Raw genomic sequence first — 26,303 nt, 5'->3', positions numbered from 1 at the left:
TGCTCCAGTACTCTGCCCTGTGAGCTTTAGCCACATTGTCCTCCCATAACTCTCAGCCCCATCTCTTCTATATAGGAAGTTAACTGGGATCTGCCTGGGTTCCCCAGCCCTGTGCTGTTACCTGGAATTTCTCTCAGGCAATAAATTGCAGCCTCGTGGTACTCATCTCATTTATTTCTTATCTCTCAGGAAGCACTGTCTTCCATTGTGTGATATTCAATGTGTTGGAAAGCCTCGCTACCTGTACATTGTCCAGTTTTTTAGTGGTTTTAGATGTGAGAACAAATCTAGTCACTTTAGCTCCATCCTGATTGGAAAGGAAGTTTGGTATTTACTTAAAAAATTTTATCACCAGTACGGGGAGTACCTGACTTATGACATATTCAAGTTAAGACAAACCTCACTTATGATCCCCTGGTTTATTTTTTTGTTTGTTCATTTATTTTTGGTTTTCCATCTTATAGTTTGTAATGTGTACTACATACAGTGTTGCAGTGGGTAATTTGCTGATATTATCATTCTTAGATGTTCACTAGCAGATGTATATGTAATGTTTCCAACCCCCGAAGACAAAGATTGGATTTATAAAGAAACTCATAATAAAAGGCACTAATAATGAAAACTAAAAAAAAAAAAAAAAGAGAGATATTTGACTTACATGGAAACTGATTTATGATGGAGTCATCAGAACAGAGCCCCATCATAAGTCGAGGACTACTGGTATATATACATGTAGTTTAATCATTTATGCTATAAGCTTTCCGAAGAAAGAACCTGGATCTTATGGTTCTTTATTTCCATATATAGTTTTGAGAGCTTGGTGAGTGTTCCTTTTATATCTGGAGATTTCTTAATGTATATGAATAAATGAAACCATGGTGGCATAGTGGTTAAATGCTATGGCTGCAAACCAAAAGGTCAGCAGCTCATATTCACCAGGCGCTCCTTGGAACCTCTATGGGGCAGTTCTACTTTGTCCTATAGGGTTGCTACGAGTCAGAATTGACTCAACAGCAACTTTTTTTTTTTTTTTTTTGTATACCAGTTGCCTTTGAGTCAGGGTATGACTGTGCTCACAGGCTATTTAATGTCTGATTATTTGGAAGTAGATCATGAGGCCTTTCTTACAAGGTGTCTCTGGGTGGACTTGAACCTCCAGCCTTTCAGTTAGCAGCCAAGAGTGTTAACCACTTACAGTACCCAGGTACTCCAAATGTCTATTATCACAAGTAAATCTCATGTTCTGGCTTGGTGATTTTGACATACAATAATGAATAAACAATTGTTTATAAAAACTATCTCATTATTAAATGAAAGTATGCTTAAAATATTAACTTAATACCTTGCATACAATAAAGATGATTAAAACAGTTTAGGTAAACTTAAAAGCATATTATGACAATCCCTTTAGTTAAATGTTATTTCTATTAAGTCCAACTAATCTAAATCCCTTATTTTTTAAAGCCTTGGAAATATGAACAGCTGTACCTTTATTGTAAAAATGTGTTATTTTAACTTATTCCAGGTGATTGTCAAATCTGGGCCAGGGACTTTTCTCAGCCTAGCTGTTTATGATAATTATATCTTCTGGTCAGACTGGGGAAGAAGAGCTATCCTGCGTTCCAACAAGTACACAGGAGGAGATACAAAAGTTCTTCGTTCTGACATTCCACATCAGCCTATGGGAATCATAGCTGTGGCCAATGACACCAATAGCTGTAAGTTGCAATAGAAAGCACATTTCTTTCCTAATTGCATGATTTCTTGAAAAATGTAGCTATGTTTTCTAATAATACTTAGTTGGATTTTGTTTTCTTACAATTCCTTGGGATAGTGTTCAGAAGGTTACTATTTAACACATTTAAATGATCTAAAAGGGTTTAAAAAAAATTTTTTTTTAAAAGGGTTAAAGGCAACATCTATAGTGTTGAATTTATCGTCAGAGGAAAAATCTATTTTTAATTATTTTTTTCCTAGAATTTTGTTTCACTCACTCTCATCCCTTATATTTCTGAATATGCAAATCATGTTGCTTCCATGAAGATAATATTCCTTGATAAACAGCTTCTGCATGTCAGCTTAAAAATTCTTTAATCACTGGAACATCTAGAAAACTTGCAGTTTACAGTATCATTGTGGTATCTAGTGGCACTAGTTCATTTGATGCCATGACATCCTTGGCTAATGTGTTAGAAGATGGAGTCATTTCTGATACATGTTTTTCTAATGTACTTATCTTATGGAATGTTTAGATTTTCAAAACTCCTAAATCTTCCTTCTTTATGAGGTATCTTTGAGAGATTGAGGCAGTCTAAAAGTTTACCATTACTCTATATCTAGTGTAGAACAGGAACTCAATATAAAACGTTAACAATAAAGCCTCTTCATTACAGGTGAACTTTCTCCATGTGCATTATTGAATGGAGGTTGCCATGACCTATGCCTTTTAACGCCTAACGGGAGAGTCAATTGTTCATGCCGGGGGGACCGGATATTGCTAGATGACAACAGATGTGTGAGTAAGTAAAGAGAATCGAAATATGGTATGACATATCTGTTCAAAATGGCATATGTAGACATTGAAATGTTTCTAGTTTATTCATGAATTTGGACTCTCATCCAATATTAGAGGCTCAATTGTTTTGTCTCCATTCTGAAAGGGGCTCTACTTAATTATAGCACCATTTTTTTTATGATAAATAATGACAATCAAAATGATGACAAATGCATCCTGATTGTGGACTGGAAAACCTCAGGGCTAGCTAGAGGAGTGTCTGCACCCAGCAATGAGCTGAAAACTTGTAGTAATAACTTGGAGAATTCCATCAGTAGCAAAATTAATTAAAGCTAAAAGAAGCCAATATATGGGCAGTGGATCACTAGCCTTGCAATAAAAGCAGTTGCAGTCAGTCACAGTATGTAAATGAGAGAGAATGGTTCATGCAGCTTATTTGTAATCATTTCCAAACTGTTAATTAAGAACGTAACATTGAAGCCCTGCATGATGTTTATACCTCCCAAAGGCCTTACAGCCTTTAATTAGTATGATTACAATACACACTTATTAACAGCTAAATTTCCAAAACAGTTTCCAAAATAAATAAGGGTTCAAATGTTCCAACATTGCCATGAAAGATTAACAAGCAACATGAAAAGATTAATTTCCTGTAACTTTAAAACCGTTGGGGTGTAAGAAAGGTAGGAGAGAAGTCACACACTGGACACTGGTGAACTTACTCTCAGGATGTGTCAATGTTGGACACATTTTCCTGTCCTCGTCTATATCCACATCTCCTATGCGCTCATCTTGAAAAATTAATAGAGCTGAACATGTCTCCATCATAAAAATAGGTATCAGAAACTCTGAAGTATTTTTCTTATTTATCTTCAGTCTTCTGCTTTTCATCCAGCAGGAGAATCTTCTCCGCTTTCTACCTGCTCTTTATGTTAGTACAAGCCCTTGGACATTATTTTCTTTACCCTGAAAACAAAAGCAGAGACATATCTTCTCATTTTGCATATTGGTACCTCCAGCCAAATAAGTGCCTTTTAAGCAAAAGGCATAAAATTTGTTAAATAAACTGTGCCAATAATACAATAAGCACAAATAAAACAACATTAGAACAAATGATGAAATGACGCAATTGGTGAATGAATTTTAATTACAGCTAGCCAACTTCAATGATTTGGGCCTTGAATTCTCTTATTTCTCTGTCACCTGACTCATACCTAAATTGCTTCGGCAATTGCTTAAACTCTCTCTTTCAGTTTGCTTTGTGGTTTCAGCTGTAATGGTCTGAATCTGATGCCATCTGTAAGCCTGGAGTGTTAGCCAAGCATTCAAAACACTGATGTTTCATTTGCAGGTCACTACGGGGCTGCAGTAAAGTGATGTCTGCAGTCAGAACAGCAAGGTTTATTTGTATACAGTGGAGGCCTGTCTTTGCTGCAAAATAGATTTGATACAACTGTTTGCGCTAAGTCTCCTGCCTCTCTCTCTCTACAGGGGTTGGAGAGGTAACAAGCGCCCAGGGGCAATCTCTAAATTGAGCCCCCCACACCCAGTTTTGAGGTGAATAACCATTGATAGCAGCAATGTGTCAGCAGAAATGCCTTTGCCCTTCTTACCTGGCTGCCTCAGTCAGGCGTCTTTCATATTTGTGGTGACTGTAATGTTATCCCCTGCCTTGTCTAGTGCCCCTTGGACTTGCAGTGGAGGAGGGAGTGGGGAGTGCCTTTCTCTGCCTCACTCCCCACCCACACTCCTGCTTCTCCACTGAGGAGAAGGAATGAATCAAACTGAAAACTGTCCTTTTAGACAAGTACAGTTGTATTCACATGGAGTTGTAAAATGACTCTAGATTCCTCAGAGATGACAAACCTGTTGTAAAGCCATGCTGTATTCATTGTGCATTCATGTTGAAATCATCATGAGATTAAATCAGATAAAATAATTTGGGAATGTTGATAGACTCTTCAATAGTGATAGAATTTTGTTCAGTTTGTGAGCTAAAATGATGGTGTCCAGTAATATTAGCATACTTCATAATGCTTATTCATTTAAACTTAATATTTTTAGGTTCTTATTCTTCGTTAACTTCTCTAAAATGGCATTTCACTTTTGTTACTGATAATTTCATCTTACTTACTTCCAACAAGGGGAAAAAAAAAAAAAAAAAAACCTTTTGGAAAGTGTTGCCATTATTGAAATAGTTAAATTTTCAGTACATGGCCCAGCAGACAGTTTTGCAAGTTAACACAGACTTTCTTATCAAATCCATCTTTGTAAAATGAGAATGATTCTGGTATAACTATAGCCACATCTGAATTAGACCATTCAGAGCTGTTTATGAATGTTAATGGCATTATTAAAGGGGTTAAAGGCCATTTAATAACACCCATTTGAGGTCAAAAGAAGGAAACTGTTATCATAGCTCTTTACAAAAGGATTAGGCAATTCCATTCAGCTCAACATTGCTAACCTTATCAACATCCATAATATAAATGGGAATAGCAAATGTAATTACATAAACTAAGTATCTCATAGGACACTGAGAGGATAATTGAATAACATTTTTGTTTCTAGAAAAAAAAAAAAGCAGAAAATACTCAATGCTATTTCATTGAATGGACATACCCACACAAGAAATGCGTTCATACAATGTTTTCTCGTGACGTTAAAAATAATAAAAAAAAAAAGGATGAGTTTACCAGCCAGTAATATTTAGGTGTTTTTCTCCCAAAGGTGCCATGAGTATGAAGCAGTAAACATGGCATTCTCCATTTTAACAATTATTCATTGAAAATGAGAAAGTAAATAGATATGTTTAGAACAGACTAAATTGGGAACGTGAATAGACTCTACGGGGATGGATGAATTTTGTTCTCTTCATGATTTAAGTTGGATGTATCCAGTAATATTCATACCCTTCTGAACACTGAGTCCATTAAATTTAATAACATTTTTAGATTTTCAATTCTTCGTTATCTTCTCTAAAATGACATTCTGCCTTAGCTACTAACCAGTGAGGTGTACACTGCACCAAAAAAAAAAAAAAAAAAAAAAAAAACTATATTTGGAAAGTGTTGCTATCATGGAAATAGGTAAATTAGAAGTGATAGGTAATGGAGAGATAGATAATTTTGTTAAAAATGTGTTAAATTCTAGGAACAATAAGGACACAAAAATGCTGGAAACTTCAAAGAATGTTAGTATCTCTTTAATTGAATATTCTCAAAACAGAACCTAAAGAAGAAATTGATAACAAATTATAAAATTAAGCTATGTTTCCTGCATTAGTAGAGATAAATGAATTCTAATTACCTCCAACATAATTAACATGACTGGGTTTCACCGTACAATTAATTATTCAACAAGCAATGGAGTGAACATATGCAAACAGACAGCATATAATACACCCAGAAGATTGTATTCCAAAAGTTTGCTAGCAAGTCTATTATTTAAGAATCAAAATCAATCTGTTTCTCCCTAAGAGAAACCCTTCTAAAGCAGAGGTCACATACCAGCAGTTCAGGGATGAAACCAGCTGTAGAAAGGTGTTTTTGAACCTTCTGGCTGTTGGCTTGTGTTTACTAGTTAGTGAAAACCACATAAGAACTTAGACTTCTAATTTCTTAGAAAACCTTGAGATTTAGAAATGGGACAATATGATAATGGTCAGTGGGGGCCACAGGCAACTCGTCATCATGCTTTCCAGTTTCTGGTGATACAGGCTAAATGGGGCGGCAAGAGAGAGTCTGCTCCTGATGCCTGTCATACAGGGCAAGGGACTGATGAGGATGGTTTTAGCAGTTCCAGTGCTTCAGGATGATAGAAGCTGCTACAGAGTTTTCCTCAGAGGTTGGCTGGGGAAGAAGACCAGTGAACATGAGGGGAAGCAGGGGCCATTCATTTGAGTGAAATGATTTCAAATCAGCAATCAAAAAATGGAAATTCTAGGCACTCAAAAATATTTCAATGTATGGAAGAATATACCTTTCATAGGTTGCAGTAAGAAAACAGAAACACCCTCAGTATATACGGAGCTAATTTAACGAGTTTTTTTTTTTTTTATAAATTTAATTAATTAATTTTTATTTTTAATTTATTTTTATGATAGATTTCTAAGCAAGATAAATAAATATGATCATCCAAATTTAAGCCTCTGTTTTCTTGCATACAAAGCCCTGGCGGTGCTATGGTTAAGAACTGAGCAGTTCAAATCCACCAGCCCCTTCTGGGAAACCCTATGGAGTAGTTCTACTTTGTCCTACAGGATCGCTATGAGTCGGAATCGACTCCATGGCAACAGGTTTGGTTTTTGGTTTTCCTGCATACACACATACAGTCACCAACTGATTAACAAAATACACAGTCGACGTAAAGAAAAAAATCAAATCATATAATTCCTAAAATATTTACCAAGGGAGGGTAAGAACAAGTGTCCACCTTAATTTTTTTTAATTAAAAAATGTCAAAAAAAGCATTGTCCTTAATGTAATTTTATAATCATGTAGATTTTTGTTAATTTCATAATTAAGGGAAAAACTCACCATAGTATTAAAAAAAATTCTCATTTCACAAAAATGTGTATTTCCTTTTTTCCTTTCAGCTAAAAATTCCCCCTGCAGCATTTATTCAGAGTTTGAATGTGGAAACGGTGAGTGCATCGACTACCGGCTCACCTGTGACGGCGTTCCCCACTGCAAGGATAAATCTGATGAAAAGCTTCTCTACTGCGGTAAGTGTCCGATAGCTGATTTGTTCATTTCAGGGAGAAATTTGTGAGGATCTTTTTTTTTTTTTTCTGTTTCGATTAGTTTTTGTCTGTTTCCACTTGGTTTTTGTAGATGATTTTCTTGCTGTCTCTTATTAACATGACAAATGGCTTTGCTAGTGTTAAAACTGGACACTTGGTTTCCAAACCAATACAGCAGGATGCTTATTGAAGAATTTCCTCGTGGTTTTTCATTCACAAAATGCAAATTAAAACAGCGCAGAAGACTGTCTTTTGAGCACCCTAGTCATTCATCTTTAGCAATAGGTTTTAAGTTCAACTCCTAAAAAAGAAAAATATAATTTAGAAATAGCGATTTGTGCATATTGCTGGATTACTCTGCAGCAGAAGTCTACCCTCAGTCAGTAGCATGTTTTTGGATTTGTCTCAAAGTCTAGTACACTCTATTTCTGCATCCAGGATTGGCACCGGGGCCAGTGTTCTTTGGCACAATGACCGGTTGCTTTAGCCATGATCCCCAGTTATGCACCTCATCAAACAGAAAATTCTAGCAACTGTGCATCTATAAAACTGATTATCATCGAGCCAATTCCAACTTATAGTGACCCTCTAGGAGAGAGAGTAGAACTGTCCCATAATCTATATGGAATCAGACTGCCACATCTTTCTCCCACAGAGCAGCTAGTGGGTTTGAACAACCAACCTTTTAGTTAGCAGCTGAGTGCTTTAACCACGGCACCACCAGGGTTCCTGAATGCTCCTATTAAAAAAAAAAAAAAAACAAACAGAAACCAAACCTGTTGCCATCAAGTCGATTCCAACTCATAGGTGACACCAAATAATTGTCTATTTCCACCTCTCCTTTGGGAGTAGGTATTGACTTTTCTATCTTACTAAGCACCTGCCATTTGCCTTAATTGCAACAATTAATCTTTTTTCCTGATAATTAACAATTCTTGTAAAATTGACCTAGATTATTTAAAAAATCGGTCTGATTTATTTGTACTCTATAAATACCATTAATATTGTGATTTTATGCTACGCAAAATTGAGGAACCTGTCTTTGGAATTGCTATATTTTGCTTCAACTTTTCTCCTTTGTTCTAAAATCTGAGTAGTAATTAATGGCTAAACATTAAAAAAAAAAAAAATCAAAGGAAAGGTAAAACAAGACATGGAGTTTGGGAAATTCATAGGGGTCCTCACATCCTTTTATACAGAATAACACAGTCTCAGTTAAAATTGTAATCAAATATAATTAGTCTGTAATCCATCTGCAGCCAAAATCCTAGCAAATTTACCTCACGTGCTCTATTTGCTTGAATGAATGACTATATTCTGTACAATATGAGAATATTAAAGCATATAAAAATGTAATAATTTGTTGGTAAAATGTATTTACTATGACTTGAAAATGTATTTCATATTGTTTTTATCTTCTTAGAAGGCATATAATATTCCTGCAGAGCACAACAGGCCAGGTAGTAAATATTTTGATTTTGTAGGCCATGTATGTTCTCAGTCACACATCCCTTATTTTTACAACCCTTTAAAATGTAAAAACTGTTCTGTGCACTGGGTTTTGCTGGGTTCTGTGCTAAAAAAAAAAAAAAAAAAAAAAATCCACTGCCAACGAGTCAATTCCAACTCACAGTGACCATATAGGATAGAGTAGAACTGCCCTATAGGGTTTCCAAGGCTGTAAATCTTTACGGAAGCAGACTGCCATATCTTTCTCCCATGGAGCAGTTGGTGAGTTCAAACTACCAACTTTAAGGTTAGTAGCTGAGCACTTTAACCACCACATCACCAGGGCTCCTTACCTCCAGAGCACGCAAAAACAGGGCCAAAGGCTATAGTTTACCAAACCCCAAGCATAGAGTGTAGGCCTTGGAATCACACTCGGGGTTTAATCTTTGTTTCCACACTTATTGGTGTGCCACTAACGTGTACTATGTAACTCACTTTCTACGTTGTAGTTTCCCACTACGAAATAACTTAACTCTAATGGTGGTTGAGAGTATTAAATAAACAAATATATATTTGCGTATCAGAGCCTGGCACAAAGTTAATGTTCAGTAAAAGACAGCTACTGTTGTTATAAGTGGTAGTTTCTACTTCAAATCAGAACCTGAAGAGAGTGCTACATTTAGGATAAATAGAATTCAGATGCCCTTCTTAGGAAATTCTGGTCAGTATTTTTAGATAATTTTAGAAAGAAATTTATTGTGGTTAAGTGGTAGAATTCTCACTTTCCATGAGGGAGACCTGGGTTTGATTCTTGGTCAACGAACCTCGTGTACAGACAGCTGCCACCCGTTTGACATGGAGGCTTGTGTGCTGCCCACATTTCAGTAGAGCTTCCAGACTAAGACATGCTGGGAAGAAATGACTGGTGAAGTGCTTCTGAGTAAAAGCCAGTGATCAAAATGGTCCTGTCTGCAACAGATCGTGAGGATGCCCAGGACCAGGCAACGTTTTGTTCCATCGTGCGTGGGATCACCATGAGTTGGGGACCGACTCCACGGCAGCTAACAACGTTTGATTGATGGATGAATACATGTTTTAGTGCCGATATCTTTATTTTAAAATCCATGCAAGATGCAAAGGAGATAGAGATCAAGTCATTCGGTGTGTTTGTTACTTTTGAGGCAGAGATTTATTTCCTTGGAATTGAACACGTAATAAATGTTTATTTCTGTGTTACTTGACATAAGTGCCAGAAGCAATAATGTGGGTATAATTTGAAGAGATTTCAAAATACAAATCACTGAAGTTAAAACACTAAGTCAAAAAAGGTCATTATTGAATGAACTACTCTTTGATAATACATGAATATTTCAGTCCAGGGCTTTGTTACTGCACTTGTTTTATAGATCCATAAATTACTATATTTTATGCAAATAATGCACACTTCCTATGTTTGTTTGCCAACCAAGCCCTCCCCCAATGAGGTATTTTCCTAAGTGTGATATGCTAATTTTTTTTACAGCAACATGTAAAAAAAAATATTGGCGTAGCGGTGCTTATTAAAATATCATGCTGATGGGAGGGCAAAGTTGGCAAACAAACATAGCAGGTGTGTGTTATTTGCATAAAAATACAGTTTGAATGCACTTTCATCTGTTATTTTCTTTCTTGTGAATTATTTTTATAAGACTTCTAATTATGCATTTCTGCTTTTACTTATAAGAAAACAGAAGCTGTCGAAAAGGTTTCAAGCCCTGCTACAATCGTCGTTGCATTCCTCATGGCAAATTATGTGATGGCGAAAACGACTGTGGAGACAACTCTGATGAATTAGATTGCAAAGGTAAATATATGTTGCATCAGCCTAGGAATATTATTATTCTGTCTTTCCTGAAATTTTACTTCATTGTGTTCCTGAGATCACTATGAGTTCACCCTTTTGTTATGTAACTAACATCTATGGACCACATTTGGTAAATGCAGTTGTTGGCGGGTTATTAAAGTTAATTGAAAATAATGGTTTCTACTCCTTTTCTCACTCAAAACTCTTGGCATTTCTCACCTCTCTATTTCCACCTTCCTGTTTACTGGACATTCTTATCATATTGCAATATCAGTATTACAGTATTTATTGCTTCAAAAATGTTCTCCTTCATTCCTTATTTATCTGTTTTACCCACCATTTTCCCAACTACTGAACAAGAACTTGGTGTTATCCTTGACTCCTCCTCCACCATATTCCATCACCCACAGATTCAGTTATCAACAAATCTTCCAATTCTTTGAAATATCTTCTATATCAACCCATCCTTAGCCTGGATTAGCAGAGTAGCCCTTCAACTGGTCCCACTGGCTGTAGTCTTCTCATTTCATCACTATGTCGTTAGTCATGATGATATTGCTTTCATCATTTTCCCACAGTGACTACTGGGACAGACCATGAAGCCAGACTCCAGGGCTAGAACTTGAGCCCTGAAACAAACTGTGACTTTGAATAAGACACTTAACCAATCTTTACCTCAGTTTCCAAAACTTAAAAAAAGGGATAATAAATGAATAGATTACTATTAAAAAAGCCCAGAGTAGTGGGAGTCCCTGGGTGGTGCAGATGACTAAGTGCTCAACTACTAGCTAAAAGGTTGGCTGTTCAAGCCCACCCAGAAGCATCCTTGAAAGACAGGCCTGGTGATCTGCTTCTGAAATGTCACAGCCTTGAAAACACTATGGTGTGGTTTTACTCTGCACACATGGGGTTTCCATGAATTGTAATCAACTAAACAGCAACTAACAACAACAAAGTACTCTGGCGTATAGGAAGTGCTGTGTAAGGGTTTCCCCACTGCCCTGATGAGAACAACTAATGGAGTCCCAATGTTTGCAGAATAAATGAGGATTTTTTTTTTTTTTTTTTGGTCTGAAATTTAAGGCATTCTAAAATCTTGCCCAACAGAGCTTTCAAAACTAAATTTCCCTTTAAAAGTTTCCCTGTCCTTTATTTGGTTTATCCACTGTCTGCTGAACCTTCCCTATGTATTTTTGTTTGAAGTGGTTAAGTCAGCTATTTACTGAACACACACTTATCAGTTCAATGCGTTAAGGACTGAGACACTGAAGGAGTTTGTGATGGCTAATTTTATGTGTCAACTTGGCTAGGTTATGGTGCCCAGCAGTTTGGTCAAATACTGATATAAATGTTGCTATACAGGCATTACATATGATTTAAATGCTAGGACTTCAGCGTATCTTTTTGGGGACAAAATTCAATCTGTAACAGAAAGCTGCGCCATGACTCATTTAAATCAGTGGACCTTAGGCTAAGCAGATTACCTTCATTTGGGGTGGGCTTCGTGGCCCAGTGGTTGGCTGATAACCAAGAGGTCGGTGGTTCAAACACGTCAACCCCTTCACGGGGGAAAGATGTGACAGCCTGCTTCTGTAAAGGTTTACAGCCTTGGAAACTCTATGGGACACTTCTACTCTGTCCTATAGGGTTGCTTCCAGTCAGAGTTGACCAGCTTCCCATGTCCAAGCACCAAACTCTGTCCTACTTTTCCAGGGCTGACACAACAAAATACCACAACATAGGTGGCTTTAAAGAACAGAATTCCCATTTCAAAATGGGAAAATTGGAGGGAAAGAAGGAGTCACAGGTACCAAGCAAGTCTGAAACACATCAGGGAAATATCATTAGATGTCTAGGTTTGGAAAGAATTCTCTGTCCTCCAGGCCCATCTAGGTGATGGTCCCTTAGCCCTGGGCATTGGCTCCTCCCCTCAACTTTGTCAGTGACCCTGTTCTGGGACTGAGACCATGGTCCAGCTCTCTGTTATGGACTGAAGTGTGTACACCAAGAGGATATGTTGAAGTTCCGACCCCGACACCTATGAATATGACCTCATTTGGAAATAAGGTTTATCTTTCAGGTTATTGAGATAATATCAGAGTGGAGAGGAGGAGTCCTAATACCTTCTGAGTAGTATTTTATAAAAAGGAGAATGGACATGAAGACAGAATTACACAGGGGGGTGACAAATGTCGTGTGAAGATGCATTCTGGGCTACCAGAAGCTGGAAGAAAGAAAAGAAGTATCTTCCCCTAGAGTGGAAGGGCAAAGAGAGCATGATCCTACGGATGCCCTGAACTCAGACTTCTAGCCTCCAGAATGTTTGTGAAAGCTGGACAATGAATAAGGAAGACTGAAGAAGAATTGACTCCTTTGAATTGTGGTGTTGGCGAAGAATATTGAATATACCATGGACTGGCCAAAGAACAAACAAAATTTGTCTTGGAAGGAGTACAACCAGAATGTTCCTTAGAAGCAAGGATGGTGAGACTGCATCTTACACACTTTGGACATGTTGTCAGGAGGGTTCAGTCCCTGGAGAAGGACATCATGCTTGGCAGAGTACAGGGTCAGCGGAAAAGAGGAAGTCCCTCAATGAGGTGGATTGACACAGCAGCTGCAACAATGGGCTCAAGCATAGCAATGATTGTGAGGATGGTGCAGGAACCTGCAGCATTTCGTTCTGTGGTATGTAGGTTGCTATGAGACCGGATCAACTCAATGGCACCTAACAACAACAACAACAGCAAGCCTCCAGAACTGTGAGAGAATGAATTTCTGTTCTTTAACGCCACCCATTTTTTAGTATTTTGTTGTGGCAGCCCTAGGAAACTAAGACTCCTTCAAACTCTAAGTGAAAACATAGTCATGAAAACAAAGGAGGATATTTACAATGGAGGGTCTGGATGTATCCTGAAAGGTCTCAGTGATGAGATTAAATTTAAATTGAGCTTAAAGTATAAATAAAGTGGAGTTACCCAAACAGAATAGAATTCCAAGCAAAGAGACTAACAATGAAAACTACAAGTAGTGTGATATGCTACAGCCAGGTTCCATATAGGGGAGTTGTGAAAATGGGACAAATCAGAGTCAGGAGTCAGAGCATAAAAGGAGTTTTGGTGCCATCCTTAAGGAGCCTGAATTTTATCCTGCAGTCAAAAAGTCAGAATGTCAGGGAAGCCTTCAAGCAGGCCAAATACACTCAAATTTACATTTCCAAAAAGGAAAAGAAAAAAAAATGAGATTGTGTGGATGAAAGTTGTAACACTGAAATTAGAGAAATGAAGCCGGAAGTTACTGCAAAAGCCAAAGCTGAAAGTAAAGAGGAGAGGGGCAGACATGACAGCCTTTTAAAAGGCAGCTTAGCAGGTGTTCTTAGGTAATAAAGATAAAGCATGGGAAGGGACAGAGGCTTTGGGAGGAGGGCTTTTTTTTTTTTTTTAAATTATTATTTGCTTTCATTGTATTTATTTTTGTGGGCTTGTTATTTGTTTAAATGGGGATAGGAATGAGATAATAAGATTGTTTTCAGTCTGAGGTCGGAGCATCTGTAGGACACCCAGGTGGAGCTGTTTGGAAGACAGATGCAGACAGACAGAGATCTGGAGCTCAGGTAGTAGATTTAGCCTGGAGTATTGATTTCAGACTCATTTAGGAGAGAACACTCAGGGAGAATGTGAGGAATAATAGCCGTTTTAGGAGGGTGCATCAGAATTACCTGGTGAAGTTAAAAATTAAAGGCACTAGTATAAAAAAGTGAAATAGATCAGAGGCCTAATAGAAGAAATCTCAAGAAATTAACAGCAATGTAAAAAGAAAAGTTATTATTTTTATTTCATTTTGTTTTTCTACAAGAAAGTACAATCAATCAGTATTATGAAGTGTTACAGAGACAGTAGCATGAACTGAAAGTGTCCATTTTATTTGGCAAATAGGAGATAATTTCTTGGTTATTCCCATGAAAGTCAATTCATTGGTTTGGTGGTGGAAAGTCAGATCACACTGAATTGAGGCAGAAAACAGATTGTGAATAAAGGCAGTGAGGGTGTGTGTGTGTGTGTGTGTGTGTGTATACATATGATTCAAAAGTAGAGGAAAAGAACTGTGTGAAGTACAGATGTATTGAGAAGGCTATGCAGAATTGAGGAAGAAGGCAGAATGTATGCAAATTATTTTATAGCTGGAAGGAAGAATGGTGAGTTACTCTACCATCTTAGGCAGTATAACCTCAGCCAATCAGTTGTGTGGCTAACCAAATAAAGTTGACCCTATAGGTAGATTCAAGTACATTTGAAAATTAAGTCACATATTATTTCATATTAGTAAAAAATTAAGAGTGGTAAAATGTAATAAAATACTGGGTGTAAGTATAGGGAAGTGAATAAGCATATGGAAGAAAGAAGAACAGAAAATTAGGAGGAGATCAATAAATGGGTACAGTCCTGTCAGTTATTTGCAAACAGGTGAAGATAATACAATAGAGTCATTTAGCCAATTAGCAAGCTAGAATGTGAAGAAACTGAAAAATAAACATAGAAAGTATATTTTAAAACAAAATTCATCAAAAAGAACCATGAGAAGTTAATGTTACTATAGATTCTCTAGAAAAGTGAAAGTTTGCTTTTGAAAATGGTAAACAAATTAGTTTGTTTGGGTTTATAATTTTTTTTTTTTTTTTTAATGTGAAACCCAAAACCAAATCCATTGCCATGGAGTCAATTCCAACTCATAGCAACCCTGCAGCACAGAGTAGAACTGCCCCAAGGGTTTCCAAGGAACGGCTTGTGAATTCGAACTGCCAGCCTTTTGGTTAGCAGCCTGAGCTCTTAACCACTTTGCTACCAGAGCTCTAGTACCTACGTAGTCGGTGCTTATTAAATTCTTACGGGGCTGTTTGAAGCAGTAAGTCTTTCCAAAATGTAGACAGATTTTTTTTTCTTCCTAATGGCAACAATATTTGCTCCAGAATAATAATAAAAATAACTCATTATTTGCCTTTTTTTCCTCTAAACTCTTGATTTCTATGTTGTAAATATCTCAGCCATATTTTTGGGTACATGTGCATTTGTGAAGCAAGTTCCTGTCACAACCTTTTTTTTGTGATAATAACAGTGTCAAAATCATAAAAAAAAGTAAAAAAACAACTATGCCTTGAAGTTCTTTCTATAGATCGCAGGACATTTGAAATTAAAAAAGCTTGTGGAAGCTCAAGCACATACTCTATTACTTACTAGACATTAATAGATTTAATTCAATGGACTGTCCTCTTTAGAAGAAACAAATAACTTTTTTGATGAACGATTACTCATCACGGTGGTATCTTTTGGGTTTGATTTCTCTCTCACCTTAAGTTTGTTCACATGGTGTCCTTCTAGGACACCTTTTAAGCCATGGAAGGAAGACTTTCCTGGGTACATTTGCCATAAGTCAGACTATCTTATAAAGCAGTGATTCAGATGTGTCAACCAAACATCTCCCTTACAGCACATAAAGGATGATGAAGGGAAGTCGTACCTGAGCGCTCAGGGAGAGTGGAAAAGACTTTTTTCTCCAAGTTTTTTCTTACAATTACTCATTCTTAGGCTCTTATGGTCAGTGAAACATGGGGATGGAGTATTTGTTGCAACCTATTACACATGCACAAAACATCTATTAGCTTTGAATATGAATGAAGTAAAATATTAAAAAAATAAATTAGTAAGATAAAAACTCAATACATGCAGGGGTATTTTGAGAGACTTTGGTGAGAATCTACTGTGGAGGTATCTAAAATTACTTGAAGTATTATTACACTTTTCTGTTTACTTCAGATGTTAATAGTAATTCATATTACCCTAATAGATTATTTTTTCTTATTTTGTAGTAATACTTTTGTAGTAATACTATGATAATAATAGTTTTTCTTCATTTTACAAAGGTAGAGTCAATTTACAAAGTGGAAATAGATGTTACAAGGAATTGTTTTTGACTTCTCTCTTGGAAGAAAAGGAAAAAACGCCTCATAAATCCTTTATTTACTGCCCTTTACAGCTATTTTTTTCGTGACTGAGAACTTTAGACATCAGGCTATCTTGTGGGAGATGAAGGAAATCCAGGGTTATTCATAAAGTTTGCCATTTTTTATTCCTCTTCTGGCTATGTGAGAGTGTGAGTGACTAGATTCAGGGAGAGTGGGTGATATCCCTTGTTCCCTCCTGAGATGAGTATAAATTGCTTCCCTTGGGAAGTACATGAACTTTTTTGGGCTACTTCAATACATTCGGGTAGACTGAGAGCCAAGTAGTTCTAAGGCTACCTAAAGGAGAGGAAATTCGTGTTTATTTTTTGTTTTTCCACCTAAGTTTGTAGCAAAACTGAGCATTCCACAAACAACAAGCTAAAAGAAAAAGGATAAGCACACTTGGAGAAGAAATCATCATTCCTCTTGGGTTTGCATACCCTTAGAACCCAAGCAGTAAATTAAATCAAAGATGTGGTTTGAAAGTAAACAGGAGAGAGATATGACAGCAAATTTAATGTATTTTTTCCTCATCAGCTTCTCATTGCTATAGGCTGGGAAAGGGGAATTGGAAGAGAAAATTGACTGAGGTTAAGAAATATTCTAAGAACACAGAAAGGCCAAACGATATTGTATCTTTCCTATCTCATTAAATATTTTAACTGACATGGAGAACAGAAAATGGAAGAAATGGGAAAATAAAGAACGTAAAAAAGGGAAAGAATGGATTTACTTTCTCTTTTGCTACTACTTTTGATCCACAATCCTGTCAGATTTTCATTCTTTATAGTGTCTCATTGCCATTCTTGGTGTGGCTGTGGTATGTTTTCACTCATATTTTTGTAGCTTTTTTTTTTTCTCTTTTGGACTATCTAGAGGGAAAAGTATAGAATTTCTCACTTGGCATATCTTTATTTGGACTATAACATTTTCTCTTCTCTCTTTTTAGGACTTTTAGCCTGAGGGAAAATTGCCAGAAAACTTTTATATTCACTTGACAAATTAGAGATTCCAGCATCTTTCTCCCTCAAAACCCCCCTCGGGGTAAAACAAATTTCAATCATTGACTGCCCAAAACATAGTGAGGTAGGAAGATAGTTGAGGGAACAGAGAGAAAGAAATATTGGCAGAAGAGGCACTTATTTCCTGCTGTTTCCGTGGATTTCTGTCATCATAGGACTCTCCTACCTTGCCTGTAAGTGCAAGAGGTATTAACTTCTACAACCGCCTGCCCCTGCTGATTACAAAATTCTATAACCACCAACTGGGTCTAATTCCATTGCCACTTACCACTGTAGATCACTGTGGTAGATCTCAGACTCTAATCCAAGTTGTGGAATCACTGGAGACAGGGCTAGATGTAAGTGGAAAATCAATTAATATTGGCACATCTCACACACTGTAATAGCCCAGCTCCTCTCTCCTCACTAGGTTTCATCAGCCTTACAGTAAATTGGAAAAATGGGAGGAAAAATAGACCCTGAAAATTCTCTACCCCCTACTCAGCTCTACTGGTCCCTACCAAATCTCTTTTCTCATGCCTTTCTTTTTAACAGTGTCTCTTCACCACTCTTCTTAACTTCCGAGTTATAGTTTTTATCTAGTCTGAGTTCCTCGCCTAGTTTCTTCCCTCACCTTAGAATTCCTCCCAAGGCTGTGTTCAATTTGTTCTACATTTCTACTGTTTTCACAACTCATTATTTACTCCTTCTGCCACCGTAGTAGCATCCCTAGCGCTATTTTTTCAAACCTCATTACTTTGAAATCCCTAAAGCTCCAGTTCTTTTAACTACCTGAAATGGCATACCCTCTCCCCCCAATCCTTCATGCAGTCATCATTTGCCTCTGCACCCTCTCTGCCACCAATACTCACTCAGATGGGCTCCCCCCATGCACCCCAAGTATGCAGAGGATTCTCTGTGCAAGCTTGGAGGGAGATGGAGATAGTGAAATAGCGTCTATTTGTCCCCATTGGGATTTTTCCGACATCCTAAACTCTAACTTCAAGTATACTATAAGACAGAATTTCAAGTACATTGAAACCTTTGTAGGCTTGCATAAGAATATTCCTACTACCTAATTGTTACTTCACAGGGAAATGCATCCTGTAGTCTAAATAAAACAGATGATAATCATTTGGGACAAAAACTGCTAAAAGACAGCTGATGGATAATGAAGTAAAAAACAAAATGTAAATGATTGTCTTGATTACTTTATATATGATATACATTCACTGTTTCCATTAAAAATTAAATATGAAATAAAATAGAGAGGAATATAGAAGAAATTTTGCTTTTATAAAAATAAGAGGAAAAACTTATTTCTTCTGGTGTTAGAACAATGTGTTTATCTCTACTCATGACAGCATTCTCTGTTCACATATTAAGTTTTTTTTTTTTTAATGAAAACAGTGAAGCAATTATAATTGCAAATTGTAAATAAAACATTTATTCTAACCATCATTTAAGCGCAAATAAGGATGCAATTTAAAGATACAATTAAATAAGAGCAATATATTATGAAATGCAAAAGACACACACCCTTGAGTAAAATTTGCATATGCATTTTAACTATTTACAATTGATGTAATTTCTCTCAATAATTAAATAGACTCTTTAAAATATCAACATTAGTAAAAGTAATAAATAATCCAAGAACCCTTCGTGTTGCACATTAACATAATCAACCTGTGGAAATTTGAATTTGGAATAAAAATCTCACCTAAATTAATCTAACATACATAGCATGCCATGCACCTGTTCACAACATATTGCTGAAAAGCATTATATCATAATGAAAGTGTAAGCAACCGAGAAAGGAATGTATGACTAAGATTAAGCTATTCAGTGCAAAGTGTGTGTAATGACAGTAGCATATTAAAGCTAATTTTTATCTAAGTATAACAGGGAATTGGAAAGCCAAAGTTTCGTAGGAATAGACTCAAGCAATACCTCATTTGTATGTTCCTTGGCACGAGGCATCCATATTTCCCATATCAAATGTTAATGATATGGCCTTGGAAAGGAGTGTAACAAAATAGAGGTGATTTCTACCAGTGCTCAGCTGTTTATGCTTACAGTAAAATGAAAATGCTTGGTTGTTATCTATTTATCATCTATCTATCTATCTATCATCTATCTATCTAATCTATTGTTCATCCATCCATCCATAGATCCATCCATCCATCCATCCATCCATCCATCCATCCATCCATCCATCCATCCATCCATCCATCCATCCATCCATCCATCCATCCATCCATCCATCCATCCATCCATCCATCCATCCATCCATCCATCCATCCATCCATCCATCCATCCATCCATCCATCCATCCATCCATCCATCCATCCATCCATCCATCCATCCATCCATCTAATTACCTACTATCTAAGGATTCTTGGTGGTGCAGTGATTAAGCACTTAACTGCTAAATGAAAGGTCGGTGGTTCAAGCTCATCCGTCTCTCTGCAGGAGAAAGATGTGGCAGGCTGCATCTGTAAAGATTGCAGCCTTGGAAACCCTATGGGGCAGTTCTACTCTGTCCTATATGGTCACTATGAGTCAGAATCGACTCCACAGCAACAGGTTTATCTTCTATCTACCTAATCTAATCTACCTATCTATCTATTTTAACACAGAATATTCCACTTCTTTTTAGCAACCAGATTGAGATTTTCAGTAAGAATTCAATCAGGTATTCACTTAGTGTTGTAACATGGTGCTTTTGAAATTGAAAGGAGGAAGAGTGTTCAGAAATACTCAATTATTATTCTTATTATTTTTTAGTATTGGCTCAATGTCGTACTGGTAGTACTGTGGTAAACAAGCCAGAGTCCTAGGTGCTCTAATGGAGGTTACAGTTTAGAGGGCGAGCAGATACATAAACAGACTATTGCAATGCAGGGTGTTCAGTACTATGGCAGAGGGAAGAACTGTGTGACAGGGGAAGATATATAAGAGACATCTAAAACAAGAGTGGGAACAGAATCCAGGGGTCAAGTTTGACTTCCCAGATTTAAAATGCAAAACCAAACCAAGTAATATGAATTAATTACAGTACTCAAAATATAAAGGCAAGGAGACTTTTCCTATCTCATCTATTCATTTATTTTTTTGCCTGTTTTTCTAGTTACAACCTGTGCCGCTGTTGAGTTCCGCTGTGCAGATGGGACTTGCGTTCCAAGATCAGCACGGTGCAACCAGAACATAGATTGTGCAGATGCTTCAGATGAAAAAAACTGCAGTAAGACATTCCACTACCTTTTGTCTGTTCACGCCTGGGCGCCTTTGGCGTTGCTTTGAGCCCTGTCCAACTTTTTACTGAACCTAGTCCAGAACTGATATGTAATTAACCCCTAGTGTGTGGGGTAATTGCATATTTACTTCTTTAAACAAAGTCTCTTTTCTTGTCTCTGTGATCTACTTTGCAAATGAAGTTTTTGTTTTTGTTTTTGTTTTCACTTTTTCTGCTTGCCTCCTTCTAGATAATACAGACTGCACATATTTCTATAAACTTGGGGTGAAAACCACAGGGTTCATAAGATGTAATTCTACTTCACTGTGTATTCTGCCAACCTGGATATGCGATGGGTCTAATGACTGTGGAGACTATTCAGATGAATTAAAGTGCCCAGGTAATTCTAGAAAGAGAAACAGTCTTTGCCTTGAATATTTAGAGACTAGTAGTGGTGCCCTGGTGGCACAGTGGTTAAGAGCTCGCCTGCTAACCAAGAGGTTGGCAGTTTGAATCCACCAGCTGTTCCTCGGAAACCCTGTGGGGCAGTTCTGCTCTGTTCTATAAGGTCACTGTGAGTCAGAATTGACTCGAAGACAATGGGTTTGATTTGAGTTTTTTAGTGCATAATTTTCTTTCTAAGTTTTTATTCTTGGTATACAATGCTTAAGATTAAAATTTAAATAATGTAGAAAAACATTAAAAGTGATCACCCTGTTCTAAACGTGTTACTTGAACTTATTTAATGAGTCATGAAATGATACTCAAGAAACCTGTCCTATATTTGGATCAGTTTCTTTTCTCACATTCAGTTCGTTGTTAATCCTTTTACAATTGGTGATTAAGGCTTTAAAATGTATAATCTATAAGGCTTCAACAGAAGTATTACACATATAGAAATAATTATTCACAGACTAAAATGAGAGACTATGTTTCTTACCATATCTTTGCTCACTGTTATTGTACAGTTTGTGCTGTCATGTTACTCCATTTGATGAACTTAATGCCATCGTTTGGTATAGTAGTTCATATTTTTACACAAATAACACGTACCTCCTACATTTGTTTGTCAACTGCTCCCTCCTCCCGTGAGGGATTTTCATAAGAGCCACTACACCAATATTTTTTACTTGTTACTGTAAAAAAAATTAGCATTGTGAGCTTGCAAATATATCTCACAGAAGGTGGGTGAGGTTGGCAAACAAACATAGAAGCCTCACATTATTTACATAAAAGTTTAGTAGTTATTATCATTGGATCAGGATCAGAAATATTTATAACTATCAACAATCTTTACCTACGTAAGCTCTGAAAAGTGTCATTTTTGTTCTTTGGAGGATGCCTTCCTCAATGAATATTCCATGATCCGATTTCTTTCTATTTGAGGAAACTGAAATTAAAATGTATATGTAAGTTAACTCAAAAACAAAGCACTATTAAACTAGTATAACTGAATGTTAACATACTATATAGAAAACTATTACATTTGGCCTTATATGGTCATTTCCCTCTTCCCATCCCACTGCTACACTCACTGTTGCCATGTTTAGTTGACATGCAATATATTTTTGAAATATTTTAAGAAATAATATTCACAGGTATTCTATGTACCAGCTTACACACACACACACATTACTATGAAGACCTGGAATTTTTAATAGTTCATAGTCTATTACTTGATTGGGCAGTAGAAAGTTTCTTGTTTCTGCTTAATGATGTGATGTCACTTGTGTCCCATCTGAGTTTGAAGAGGCTTGCTTCGCCTTCTGAGGAACTGGAGACCCATTAAGGCACCTGACTGTAGCTCACAACAGCTTTCACACCTATTTCTTTTGACTGTATTTTAATTATATAAAGCATTTTTAAAGAATAATAGAAACATCATTTTGACTTATAGAACGTGAGCATTTAGATTTTTAATCCAATGTTCTTTCTAAGACAACACATTTTTCCCTTGTTTTGGCTGAAGATAAATTGTTAGATTATTTTAGAGACAACATATAAAAATATTTTAAACCAATAATCTATTTTCCCTTTTTTGTATGTGATTTTTATTTCTTTCTAGTATTAATGAACTATTTTTAAAGTTAACTTTCAACACTAATAGAGAATTGTGATTATATTGAAGAATAAGGAGAGGAATACCCACCCATGAAGCCTTATGAAACAGGTGAATAGAAAGGCAAGAAGCCAGTAGCAGATCATCATAAATTAGGTTTTGCCTAGGCAAAATCCCAGGTCTCTAGGTAGTGCAAACTGTTTGTGCTCCACTGCTAACCTGAAGGTTGGCAGTTTGAACCCACCCAGCAATACCTTGGAAGAAAAGGCATGATGATGTGGTTTTGATGAGATTACATCTCAGAAAACACTATGGAGCAGTTCTACATGGGAATGCTATGAGTCAGAATCGAATCAACGGCATCCCACAACAATAACAGATAACAAGAACTTTGATGTAAAGAACTTTCGATATTTTTTTGGTTTAATGGTGAATTCACTCAAAATTTATTTTCATCTTTAATTAGATGTACAAAAATGGCATTTTAAGATATAGACCAGGGAAGGATTTTTGTTATCTTAAACCAGTCATAAGGGACCATTTTAGGGTGATTAGCACATACAGCCTAGGGCTTACTGCCTGATTAGCTATGGGCCAGTCAGTCTAAAACTATATAAACCTGAAGGTGCAAGGGCACAGAAGCCATCCAGTAAACAGAAAAATCCAGTATTTTATATGCCGTCTTGGGGGCTATAATATTAATATCCCAAAATTAAATTAATTTACAAAATAACTATACATTCTATTTTATCCTCCTGAATTTTCTACAAGGTATAACAGTTTTAGAGATTCTATTATACTTTGTTTTTTCCTTGAAATAGAGAGTAATTATTTAAATCCCATCAAAGCATTCTAAAAATGTAGGGCAGTAGGAATACCAAATATATACTTTTTCAGCAGACAAAGCCCTACCAATGTTTTTAGAATTTTATTTTTTTCTTGTTATAAATGTGGAATTAAGAATATTTTAGACTCACATATGATTCGTTGGCCTTAGGCTCACTCATTTTATTGTCATCTCAGTTATTTTACATTTTTTTTATTTTTATTAACTAACCTCCACATTATTTAGATTCAAATAGGTTTTTTTTTATTTTTTTTTCCTCCATTAATATCTTCTTTCTGTTCCAGAATCCAATCCAAGGTATCACGTTGCATTTATATCTGGACTTCCCGGTCTCCTCTGGCCTGTGACAGTTTCTGATTTTTCATGACCTTATTTCCTTACTTTTTATGGCCTTGGCTTTATTTATTTATTTATTTATTAATGGTATTTTACTGTGTTTTTGGTGAAAGTTTACACCCCAAGTTAGGTTCCCGTTTGACAATTTCTACCCAAACTGATCAATGACATTAGTGACATTTTCCACAATGTATCAACATTCTTTTTGTGTTCTGGTTGTTCCAGTTCCAGGACTCTAGTTTCACTGCCTCTTTGTCTTCTCATCTTTGCTTTGGATTAAATGTTGACCTTTGGGACTCTGAGATTTTTTATTTTAGTAGAGCACTGATCTGGTAATATCCTTAATCCATGCGTCACTCTGCTTTTCTACTAAAAGGTGATCTCAGAGGATAGTTTTGGTAAGGCTTAAAGAGTGTCTCAGGGCACTCGGCTCAGGTAGTCCTCTGGTCTCCAGTGCTTTAAACGAAAGTTTACAAATCAAGTCAGTCTCTCATACAAAAATTTCTATACACCTTGCTATATGCTCCTAAATGCTCTCTGCCTAATGAAACAGCCCACTGCTTCCCTCCACTCTCCCTTTTCGTGTCCATGCCGCCAGCTTCTGATCCCCTCTGCCTTCTCATCTCCCCTCCAAATAGGAGATCCCAACATAGTCTCAAGTGTTTACTTGATCCAAGAAGCTCACTCTGCACCAGGATCTTTTTCTATCCCATTGTCCAGTCCAATCCCTGTCTGAAGAGTTGGCTTTGGGAATGGCTTCTGTCTTGGGCGGGTCCTTCTAATCTCAGTCAGACCATTAAGTATAGTGTTTTTACGATAGGCTGGACATTTTTTAAAGAATTTGAGTTTCGTTCTGCATTTTTCCCCTAGCTAACCAGGATCTATTGTACCCCGGTCAGATTGGTCAGTGATGGTACGGGTACCATCTAGTTCTATGACCTTGACATTCTTCAGGAGAACATCTCAGCTATTTCATATTTTGTATTTATGTTTGCTTGTTATTCATATCTTCCAGCTCATGGAATATTACTGTTTTGTATCTACCTATATTGCAGAAAGCTAAGGTTAATGTAAATGATTAATTTGATATTACATTCTATATTTTATCACAGTTCAAAACAAACACAAATGTGAAGAGAATTATTTTGGTTGTCCTAGTGGGAGATGCATTTTGAACACCTGGATATGTGATGGTCAGAAGGACTGTGAGGATGGAGTTGATGAATTCCACTGTGGTAAGATATTACATCTTGCTTTAGTCTTGCAAACCCTACCATTTGTATACTGATATTCTCTTACATAGGGATTTTATACAAAACATTCTTAACCAATTTTAATATATTTTTTTCTTTTATCAAATAATTAAAAATGGTAAGAATTAGAATAGCATAGCAAAGACTACAATGAATAACAACAATCCCCCATTGTAGCCCTCTCTTCTAACCTTTTCTTTTTTTGTTATTTGAGTGGTTACCTCTGTCAATCTAAATGATACTCTTATACATTTCCTTCCTAATATATTAACATTAGTTGGTATTTACTGTATTTATTTTCTGTTATGAAAAATAAAGGTTTTGCTCACACTACTTATTATCCTTCCCCTCCCTGTTATTGCTAGCTATATATATATTTTTTCTTAATTGAACTTTAGATGAAAGTTTACAGAACAAACTAGTTTCCCATTAGTTAGTACACACATTGCTGTGTGACATTGTTAACAACCCCACAATATGTCAACACTCTCCCTTCTCAACCCTGGGTTCCCTATTACCAGCTGTCCTCTTCCCTCCTACCTTCCAGTCCCTGCCCCAGGACTGGTGCGGTGCGCCCCTTTAGTTTTGTTTTATTCCATGGGCCTCTTCAATCTTTGGCTGAAGGTTGAACCTCAGGAGTGACTTCATTACTGAGCTGAAAGGGTGCCCGGGGGCCATACTCTCAGGGCTTCTCCAGTCTCTGTTAGGCCAGCAAGTTTGGTCTTTCTTTTTGAGTTAGAATTTTGTTCTACATTTTTCTGCAGCTCTTTCCAGACCCTCTATTGTGATCCCTGTCAGAACAGTCAGTGGTAGCTGGGCTTCATCGAGTTGTACTGGACTCAGTCTGGTGGAGGCTGTGGTAGATGTGGTCCATTAGTCCTTTGGACTAATCTTTCCCTCGTGTCTTTAGTTTTCTTCATTCTTCCCTGCTCCCAAAGGGGTGAGACCATTGGCCTATCCTAGATGGCCGCTCAAAGGCTTTAAAGACCTCAGATGCTACCCACCAAAGTAGAATGTAGAACA

The 26,303-nt window shown here is 36.7% G+C and overlaps 1 protein-coding gene across 1 annotated transcript in view; it reads left to right on the top strand.

Moving 5' to 3' along the window:
• The window catches only part of LRP1B (LDL receptor related protein 1B), a 1,748,032-nt gene that overhangs the window by 1,408,759 nt on the left and 312,970 nt on the right, over nucleotides 1-26,303 (top strand). Inside the window, exons 44-50 of the mRNA XM_049888441.1 lie at nucleotides 1,526-1,718; nucleotides 2,394-2,519; nucleotides 7,113-7,241; nucleotides 10,432-10,551; nucleotides 20,681-20,794; nucleotides 21,036-21,185; nucleotides 25,140-25,262. Of these exons, the coding sequence (XP_049744398.1) occupies nucleotides 1,526-1,718; nucleotides 2,394-2,519; nucleotides 7,113-7,241; nucleotides 10,432-10,551; nucleotides 20,681-20,794; nucleotides 21,036-21,185; nucleotides 25,140-25,262 (955 nt within the window). The remainder of the gene's footprint in view (nucleotides 1-1,525; nucleotides 1,719-2,393; nucleotides 2,520-7,112; nucleotides 7,242-10,431; nucleotides 10,552-20,680; nucleotides 20,795-21,035; nucleotides 21,186-25,139; nucleotides 25,263-26,303) is intronic.

Source organism: Elephas maximus, chromosome 6, assembly GCF_024166365.1.
Source record: "Elephas maximus indicus isolate mEleMax1 chromosome 6, mEleMax1 primary haplotype, whole genome shotgun sequence".
NCBI classification, from domain to species: Eukaryota; Metazoa; Chordata; class Mammalia; order Proboscidea; family Elephantidae; genus Elephas; species Elephas maximus.
Note: the sequence above shows the minus strand (reverse complement) of the source record. Positions and strands in the feature narration are given on the sequence as shown.